General features: G+C 37.4%; 1 protein-coding gene across 2 annotated transcripts; it reads right to left on the reverse strand.

The window, feature by feature from the left end:
• Nucleotides 1–870: 870 nt before the first annotated feature.
• On the reverse strand, nt 871–9,737 carry naa50 (N-alpha-acetyltransferase 50, NatE catalytic subunit). Of its 2 annotated transcripts, none has more exons than XM_041233033.1 (5): nt 9,549–9,737; nt 5,907–6,040; nt 5,556–5,675; nt 2,023–2,089; nt 871–1,536 (listed from the first exon to the last, which is right to left on the reverse strand). In XM_041233033.1, the coding sequence occupies exons 1-5, from the start codon at nt 9,554–9,556 to the stop codon at nt 1,365–1,367; spliced, it is 501 nt and encodes a 166-aa protein (XP_041088967.1). In that variant the 5' UTR covers nt 9,557–9,737; the 3' UTR covers nt 871–1,364. The 2 variants fall into 2 exon arrangements, with proteins under 2 accessions (XP_041088967.1, XP_041088966.1); XM_041233032.1 differs by having other exon boundaries at nt 5,907–6,043.
• Nucleotides 9,738–10,519: the final 782 nt, after the last annotated feature.

Genomic DNA, 10,519 nt, shown 5'->3' on the forward strand with positions numbered 1-10,519 from the left:
CGTTAAATTGATTACAATTCAACTGATTTATTTAACAAACATATTACAAATTCAAATAAATAATATCTAAAACAAGAACAGCTTTTCCAGTAAACGCTGTAATCTGATTGAAAATGATGATGTTTGCTTTATTCAGCCATTTCTTGTTTTGTTCAATGTTTTAGCATCAATAGGGTTGCTACACTTTTATATAATAAACAGGGTGATTATTTAAGCAGTTTTCATCCTGTTTAGCGATCCCTTTAAATCGCTAAGTGCAATGGAAAACAATGGCACAAATGCAAAGGTAGGCTTGTATGTGGTATGGCCAAAGAACTGAGATTTAAGAAAGTTTTGAAGGTTAAAAAAAACTGAAATGGATTTTAAAGTTGGTGAATTATATCAGAGCCCGTCCTTCCTTTAGATTTCCAGGCATTTCTTTCTAAAGAGATGGCTTTTAAATAAAGCAGGCAGGATATCAAGTCATACAGCCTCCACTTTCCCGGTTCGTTTTGATACACTACCATATTTGGTTTCCCAGTCTTCTTAAAAGAAAAACAGCCGTTTCATGCCATTCACGGTAAACTCACAGACACTGGGGATGTTTTTTAAATGGACTTTTCCCAAAAATAAACAAAAGCACTCAGATACTAACAGGTTAACCACCCTACTGGTAACAAGATGGCTCATAAACCCAACTCCTCCTCCTCGAGTTTATTCCACACTTTCATGTCAATTTCTCCACCGACACTCACTTGTATTCAAGAACCTTCCAAAGTCAAGTCGAAGCAAACTGGCAAGGCTAGATATCAAAGAAAAAATAGAAGAGAGCCGATACACTGCTAATGACCGAGGGTTAGGCATCAGCGCAAATCTGTTTCTTTTAAAAAAAAAAAAAAAAAAAAAAAAGAAACCAAACGTATTTTAAAATCAGATTAAGGGGAGTGGAAAACTTTAAATCACTTTAACCAATCTGGCGTTTTTGAGAACAGTTCTGAAAACAGTATCACTGCCTAGGTTTGTTAACAAATAATTATTAAACCAAAAATAACTAGGCATTTCAAACCCTCATTCCTTCAAAGGTTATTTGGTAGCTTTTTTTTTCCTTCTTCTTAACCAAGACAAACACTTTCCTTGTTCTGGTGCACTTTTGGATTTTGAAACTTTTTTTGTTCGTTTGTTTTTAAACTAATGACACATTAAAAAAAAAAAAAAAAAAAAAAACTGCAACATTAAGAAATGCAAGGATTTTAATTTTTTTTTTTTTTTTTATAGTAAATTTAAATGTCCCTTGAATAAAGTGGTAAATGTGTCATCAACATTTGGATTCTTGCATTGGGCGTCTGTTAAAGTTTTGGCGCTGGGCAAGTGCAGGAGTGTTTGTTTTAATTTGTTTTGTGCACGTCACAGCCGGGAGAGGGGCTCTGCAGGTTCTTCTGCAGAACATGTGCGTCCGCTGGCTCTATTCTCTTGTAGTAGTTCTTTTTCGTTTCTATGATCTCAAATCCAAACTTCCGGTAAAAGTCGATTGCTGATTCATTACTTATCTGAACATGCCTGGGTCAAGAAAACAAAGAAAAACGGACTTAGCTGATGGAAAATGGCACATTGTGTTAATGCAGAAAACCTGGGTTCAAATTCAGCAGAAGTGAAGAGATATTGGCTGCATTAAAGCCTACATTAAAAAAAATGGCACACAACTCTGAACAATTTGTAGTTTTTGACCAGGGCTGTGCATGTAGGTTATTGTGCGAATGATAACCTAAACTTTACATTACCTCTCACTGACACCAATATTACTGGTCCCCCTTTTTTGTGTTGACACATCTTTTGGCTCCGAGTGTTTTTGGCACTTTAACAGTACAGACTTTTCAAATAAAAAAAGTTTCTACTACTTCCTGTTACCTAATCTCTTCAATAAATAAATAAAGCATGCAAGCAAGCAAAGGATCCTACAATTTTCAGACTGAAAGGGAGTCCAGTGAAAAGTTTGCTCACAGTATTAAGAAAATTTTGTACAACAGTTTCTTACTGAATACTTACAGATAGATGTTGTCAAAGGTGCCATCTTTCTCACAGATGTTTAAAACATGGTTCAGCGTCTTTGTTCCTGGAAGAAAATATACACACATTGATATCCTTCAAGAAGCTGCTTGTACAGGTTGTACAAAGAAACACTGCTGACAGAGCAAAATAAAAGCTTTAAAGAAAACAAAGTCTTGTCCACTAAACATGCACCATGCTGGTCCCTCCAGCACGGGCAGTACTTCTGATCAGTTTCTATTCTTTTACTTTTCTTATTGTTTCGTTCTTCTCCGCTCTCACATACCTCCTTCCAAACACACCTCCCCTGAACAACAAAAGCTGTAGGATTTTATCCCAGTGACCATCTCCGAATTAACACTGAATTATTCAATTCGGAGATGGTCGCATTCCACATGAGTTTAAAGGGATAGGGCTTTAACCCACCCACGCTGCCAAGCAACAACAAAGAAAAAACATCATTCTAAATAACACAACCGTTTCAATCAGAATAATTAATTATTTACTCTATCTATCTATCTATCTATCTATCTATCTATCTATCTATGTGTATATATATATATATATATATATATATATATATATATATATATATATATATTTATATATATATTTAAAACCCATCACTGGAACCAACTACATATTTCTGTTTGGCAGAAAAGTCCTTTTTACATTCTCAAGCCTTTCTGCAGCAGCTACAAGCTGTCCATTGCTTCTTGATCTTGTAGTCTGCTGTCAACAGGGGTACTTGTATGGCATTATGGCAAATTGCATCTCCAAAATGGCAATTCCGTTCCCAATGCCCAATATAGAATTAGGCATTGAGAACGGAATTGCCATTTTGGAAATGGTATTCTGCTTTGCAACTGCACCTTTTAAAAAAAAAAAAAAAAAAAAAAAAAAAAAAAAGCTGCAGTCTTTTACCGCTGTTATCTTCCTATAAAAAACAATGGATTGCTTTGAAAACTACACTACCCAGAAGCCCAGCGATGACGCTTGTATAAAACGTTTTTCTATGTTTATTCGGATCATTGGATAACGAGTAAACAGGTGGTTTTGAGGGCGTTACGCTGATGGACTGTCTGTCTCTGCTGCGGCGCTGCCTGTGTGCGTTGAGTGGTTTAAAAAAGCAATTAGCTGTTTTGAATAACTTTGGAGTTTTATATACAGAAAAGTGAGAAGTACATGAAAAAAAAAAAACATCGTCACCTCCCCCATTAAAAAAAAATAAAAAAAAAAAAAGACAACTGAATTGAATTTATGTATTCATTTTAGTTATCGCAAATCCGTTGCTCTGTCAGCCGCTCAACACAAGGAAACGACACAGTGGCTGAGGCGAAACCTTTAGTTTTATAACTTATTTCTAATTTATCATTAATGCCTTAATAATGCTACAAACTCAAGAGTGATTTTTAGGTTTTTTTGTTACTTGTGTTGCTATAACATGGCTCTCTCTACTCTAGCTACTGTAGTAAGCAGAGAAAATGGTGAAAATTGAAGATTCAACAATGACTGGACCAATACTTATTTACTTTACCATTTGTACCGAATGCAAAGCCAATGTGTTTATTGTGCAATGAATGTGTGTCAGGAATACAATATGAAATGGCACTCTGAAACCAAACAAGCAGCTTTTGGAAATACGTATCCAGAGGGCTCAGTAGAAAGTAGAAACGCTGGAATCTTCTTAACAGTTATACTATTAACATAGTGAAAAGTGTTGAATTTAAACCAAGGGAAGTAATGTTAAAACTGTACAATGCATTAGTAACACCTCATCTAGAATACTGTGTTCAGTTCTGGTCACCTCACTACAAAATGGATATTGCTGCTCTAGAAAGAGCCCAAAGAAAAGCGACCAGAATTATTCCGGGCTTAAAAGGCATGTCATATGCAGACAGGCTTAAACAGTTGAATCTATTCAGTCTTGAACAAAGAAGACTACACTGTGATCTGATCCAAGCATTCAAAATTCTACAAGGTACTGACAATGTTGACCCAAGGGGCTTTTTCGACCTGAAAAGAGAAACAAGGACCAGGGGTCACAAATGGAGATTAGACAAAGGGGCATTCAGAACAGAAAATAGGAGGCACTTTTTTTACACAGAGAATTGTAAAGGTCTGGAACCAGCTCCCCAGTAATGTTGTTGAAGCTGACACTCTGGGATCCTTCAGAAGCTGCTTGATGAGATTCTGGGATCAATAAGCTACTAACAACCAAACGAGCAAGATGGGCCGAATGGCCTCCTCTCGTTTGTAAACTTTATGTTCTTAATATGTCACATACATTAAAAATGTTTGTAATGCTACTCCGTTAAATTTCCACACTGTTCTATTATTACAGTAGTAATCATACGGTAAAATGTGCAAGTCTTGTTCAATATATGAACATTAAATTATGTAATATTTATTATTTCTTAAAAATGTGCAGAGTAAAATACACTGGCCTGCCTACTCCTAACTTTTTTCCAATCTGTCCCCCTTAAATTTAAAAAGCTAACTGAAGAGTCCTGCTCTATCTAAGGCAACTCTGTCTGTCCAGGGTATACGAGAAACACATGCAAGCAGTTTTACAGCAAGTACAGCATAAACCAGTCTGTGTTTTTGCAGATGAAACTACAGATGGGAGAGGCAAGTGTCCTGACCCTTGTATTTAATTTGCAATTTTATGAAAATGGTTTATTTTTGTAATAATTCAAAACCCCTTTATTTGTTGACTGACCTACAGTACATTGTTACTAGTGGACTGCTTTAAGAAAGATCTTTCCTGAAAACTACAGGATCTCAGGGACTTAAATAAAAAAAGAATTCAATACATTTTGTTAAGTAAAAATGCTACTGATGTTCAAATTACGTTGTTAATTCCTAATAAATTGGTACAAACTGAAAAAACGGAATTGGTCATTTTGAAAAATGGAATTTGCCATTCCCTAGAATGGAAATTCAGGAGCCCTATACTTTTCCTTTGAGTTCCACACAGTGAAACTGCCGACATGTAATACATGCTCAATATGCTCAGCCATTCACATCTGCTCTCAAACAGCTGCCAAGTCAGCTTGTCCTTGGGGACCATACTCCTGTCTCATCTTTTTGGCTTATTGCATAACAAATTGAATTCAAATCAAAGCCAACTAGATTGAAAAATATATAATGTGTTTCATTTGACCTTCAACGACTATCTATAAGTTGTGGATATTTCTTTTCCACATTTTTGCTGAATAATAGATTAACAGTATAACAATATACACTTTAGACAACATGCAATACAGCACTGATGTACCTTTTATAAGTGATCGGTAACCCATGCACTTCCAGTCCACAGACATTCCTTCCAACTACATTGTTAATTATTAAACTGAACCAGTCACTTCGTCACATCTAACACACAGTTATTGGAATGGCAATTAGGAGTTGCCGGTCTCTGTTTAATAAGATGCTATCCAAACCAATAAAGGCATTCTTTCAATCGCTTGTCTACTTGACTTAAAGTTTGTAGCATGATGCATGTAGAAAGATTGGCTGGAAAGCATTACCGATTCCTAGTCGGCGGTATGGTGCCAGGCAGCCCAGGGTCATTATATAGAGCCTCTTCTGGTTCTGGGAGTGGTCCACTCTGCAGCACACTGCGCCTACCGCTATGTCATTGAAGTACGCTGAAACAGAAAGTGGAACGTGTTACAACTGGAAGCCTGTTTTGGTCAGCCACAAAACTTTATCAAATTATTTTTAACTTCAAAATTAAATTCTTTAGCCAGTACAGTATAAGAATCATTAAGGTTTACTGATAATTTCGTAGAATACAGCAGCAGCACAAAATCACATTCAAGCAGTTAGAAACAAATGACAATCAAACTATTATTATAAAACAGACCCAGTTCTCTTACCCAGTTTGGCGAGCTCTCCCACCTCCAGAACGTCTTTGTAGAACTTTTCATTGTAGCTGACTGGGAAGATGACCTGGTTTAACCGTTTCAGTTGCTTAATGTTGTGAGGCGTCACGTCTCCCAGCTCGATCCGGCTACTGGAACAAAACCACACTGATCAACAACCAAGACAACCAAATTCACTGGCACCGAACAGTGCAGCCGAGTCACCACCTAGTGAAAACACAAACAAACTGAGGGATTTGAAGTGACTGAAAAAAAAAAGGTCTACATTTGCCACTTTCACAAAATGGTTTAGTAAATTGGAAGTACACTTGCTCAGCCCCTGCCACTTCCCAGCTGCTGGACCCAAAGCTGGAACAGGCAGCGGCAAGCCAAGGATGAACTGCATGCTCCAATCTGCTCCTGTCCTGCAGCAGGGGCAGCTGCACTGGGATGATGGGGAAAAATGAAGGAAACCAGCACTGTTTAGAACAGGGGGCCAATCATGGTGCTGGAGGACCACTGCACTCCAGGTTTAGCAGGTAAAATTAGATCATTACAGTAATCTGTCGCGTATCTGTGCTAATTTATCCCTGGTAACTCCCTTTCCTAGAAGTGAAAGTACTTCCAACTTTTTTCAATTGTAAGCACAACTCACTTTTGCTTTCCTGTAGCTATTTTGAATTAACCAGGACTAGTGAAACTTGCTAGTCCTTACATGAAGTTCCCAAGTCAGAATCAACAACAGATGTTGGGGTCCCCAAAATATAAGGCTTAAATTTGACTTTCCTAAAAAATGAACAATATGAGGATACCACAAACCGCATGACCAGAATAATCATACTGCTTCACAAGGATGTACTAATTGCTCCGCTTTTGATGTGCCTTGTTTGTCTTCATCAGTTTCACACAGTTATAATGATTACTTGATTTGTCATACGCTTTAAAAATCGACTACCGTAAAGTAGGCAATTCAGCCATAAATGTGCCACTCTGGCTTTTGTCACACTGGACACAAGCCTTGCAGCACATCTTATTTTCTGAAGGTGTTACTGCAGTCAGTGAAATTGTGAAAGCCAGATTACTTAAAGTACGCGGCCTCTTTTCCCTGTCATATTCCTTGTGTTTGTGAATCACCATCTTTTTTTTCTTTTGTGGTGGGCGGTATAAATCTCCACACTGGGCGACATTGCTGAGGAGCTTGATCATGATGGATAAACTGCTTGGGCGGATACGTGATGGCCAGAAGCGCGACAGGATTAAGAAAAGATAAGAGTGTGATGAACACATAGTTGATGGTGCTCTTACACTCACTTATGCATCTACTGCAACATTGGCAGATTTCCCTGATCTGCAACATGAGGTAGAAACAGATCTTCTGGTACTCAAACCACCACGTACAGCAAGACCTGCACCTACACAGACCCACCACGAACACAGGCACACAAAGATGATTTAAAAAAAGAACTGCAGATCACACGCGAGCACAACTCCAGTCATCACATCACACCCTATGCCTAAATGTTACCATGGAAATTAAAAAGGACAATATATATTATTTGTTTATTCATCATAAAGCAGCACAAGCACAGCACAGAACCAATCACAAACTATGTGAATATGACCTAGATATTAGTGTTTGTATTGCTGGAACTGTGGTGGCGATACCGCTAGTTGCTGATGCTCAGAGTTATCACCTCATCTGAACCAGACTAGTAAAGTATATTTATAGGGTACATAAAAAAATTCCCTTTTAAAAATAACAGCTGCAGCAGTGACGTGCAAATTCAACTTAAGAAGCAACAGCAGTGGCACCAACTAGTCCTAATTACAAGAGCATCTGGCTAGGGACCAGTTTCTGGCCCAGTGTTGGGTTTTGTAACTCCCCCTTGTTTGGGTAGATTGTTGAACTGTCCAGTTGCTAGGAACGTGTGCACTATGCTAAATCTCTTCTGAAAGGACTACAGTAACAACATGGATAGATTTACCATTAGCGGTTGTTAATGAAGCTATTAAAGTAAAACTAATTTCAACAGGGGCCTAATTGCTGACAATCTAACATACTTGATTGATGGTAGTTCAGAAACCCAGGACTGGTTGCAGGATGTGTGTCTAACCTTTTTCCAAAACATATTCTCTTAAGATAAGTTATTGCATGACAGGGGAATCAGAACACATGTCTACGATGTGTCATATTTAATAATAACCATGTAGAAACATGTGTGGGGCATTATTATATTACCTGCACACTCAAGCTTGGTTTGTTACAGGCCACCTCTGCTCTGGGATCAATATGCTTAAGAGAATTGAAATGTAGGGCTGCTTTCTAGTTCATTTTGCCAAGCCAGAGCTCAATTAATGCACTGTGCTGTTGAAGGGGGGTTAGCGCTGGTATCAACTAGAAAGATTTATTTGCTTTTTTAAAAAATAAAAATAATAAAAAATGGAAACAAAAAGTTGTGAGGAAAAGACAAACCACTATAAATCCAAGGTGATTTGCTTGAGAGTGTGGGTAATGTAGACTATATGTGGTCGACACAGGGGATGGCATTTAGATATGGACTGCCATTCAGCCTTTCTTCATTGCCTTGCAATTGGAAAACTAGGGAACAGACTGGTGGCTTCCCTATATAAATGAGTAACTTGATCGATCAACTTTCGTCTTCATTCCCTTTTCGCCGAAAATTGTATCAGTGTCCCTCCCCTTTCTCACACAAAACAGCTCCCCGTAACTGCATCATTCAGGTTCAATTTTCTGTTTCAGGAAAAGCGGTGTGGAAGAAGTCGTCTAGATACAGAAAGAGAGGCAGAGTTCTCATGCTCCGTGCTTGGACGTGAATAATAATACAAACTTTTGGAGTTAAAACGGTGTCCGACAACACACGAAGTTACAGTAGCTAGCTTTAGGTAATGACTACCAGATTAGTCTCATTTTTAAAATATTTAAAAAAACAAAACAAAAAGGATTGTATTAAAACGCGACCAACGTTGGAAACAAGAATATTACGAAAAGGCTTCACTAATCAGTTTGAGGGCTGTGCTGAAGTTTACATTAAACATGGCACGAGTGGGCCTCAAATTACTTTCAAGGAACCAGCATGTTAATAATATATAACGACCTAGAAAAAAAAAAAAAAAAAAAAAAAAAAAAAAAAAAAAACGCTTTTTTAAAATTTGGATTCTACAAGCAAGGATTTTACAAAGCAAGTTGCAAGCCACACAGTACAGAGCTCGATCGTTTGTGTAACAGCGTACAAAAATGACCCCGCCTTGTGTATTACTTCCTTTTACACACACAAAAATAATCGATCGCTTACTATATACTACTACTAGAAAACACAGGAAAACAACAGTCGTTCTGCGTGTTAAAAATAACTAAATAAAATGAAGTAATCATGACGCTGCAAATTGTCTTCATCAAAAACACAGCTTGTTAAAAAAAAAAAAAAAAAAAAAAAAAAAAAAAAACGTTTGATTTAACCAAAACAATCCCCCCTGAAACAACAACTTGCAAGAGTCATGCAAGCCCTGTAAATAGTGGATACTGGTGGTGCTGTCGTTGGCAGATTCCAGACAGTACTATTGCATTGCACTACAACCCTTAAAAAAACTTTATTCATGATCAACACCAAAACGTGCCGTCAGACGACAGTAACTCACCCTTTCATGTTGCTGTGGATTTGATTCTCGGTTTGACTGTTATTAAAGCGTGTTATAGTTTATAGTTAGGTGGATTTTAAACTGAGATCAGGATCCAATTTTCTCCCGCTGTAGATCCAGCTCCACATGGATCAATCTCACCTCCACCGAACGGAGAAACACTCGGGCTCAACTCTGACCTCGCTGCACACTCTTTACTCGAAGTAAAATGTATTTCTCTCTTGTTCATAATTATAATCTAGCAAGTCTGTCGACACTCGAATACTAAATAATGTTCTATTCCGATTGAACAATGTAATATAAAATAAGATTTAATAAAAAAAAAAACGAAGATGTGACCTTTGACTCGAATATATATTTTTTTTTATTTAAATACAAATTGAAATTCGGCAGTCTCGGATGGTTTTACAATATAAAAACGATTCAATGAAAATTACCTCAGTAAAATATGTTATTATTTTTGAAAAGTAAAATCACAAAAGGTTTTGATGTTGTCACGTGACCAGTGTCAACCCTCCCGCGTTGTGGATTTTAATCTTCTAACAAACGACATAAAACCGTTTTTTACTGTTTAAATTTTGTTTATTGAATTAACCAACAAGATGAACAAGCAGATATACCAAGATAAATTATTCACATTGACTCACAATTTTCACCAAAATATAAAAACTCGCTACAGTAGATAGTTACAGTGATTATGTTGCTTTAAAGGTGTATTTAAAAAAAATATGTTTTTGTTTTAATAATATTAGCCTACAAAACACAACCGTAAACAGGTACCACACAATCAGTGCGGGGGGGGGGGGGCGATCCACATTAACGTCCAACAAATATACACACGTCTGTAGTTAATGTAAGAGTGTATTTGAAAATGTATTCGTTTTGCAACTACTGCCCCTCCCCCGCTTCCTTAACCATTGTCCTCCAGCATCCCATGATGCAGACACAGGGGAGCCAGGTGGACTACAGGA

This window comes from Polyodon spathula, chromosome 30, assembly GCF_017654505.1.
Source record: "Polyodon spathula isolate WHYD16114869_AA chromosome 30, ASM1765450v1, whole genome shotgun sequence".
NCBI classification, from domain to species: Eukaryota; Metazoa; Chordata; class Actinopteri; order Acipenseriformes; family Polyodontidae; genus Polyodon; species Polyodon spathula.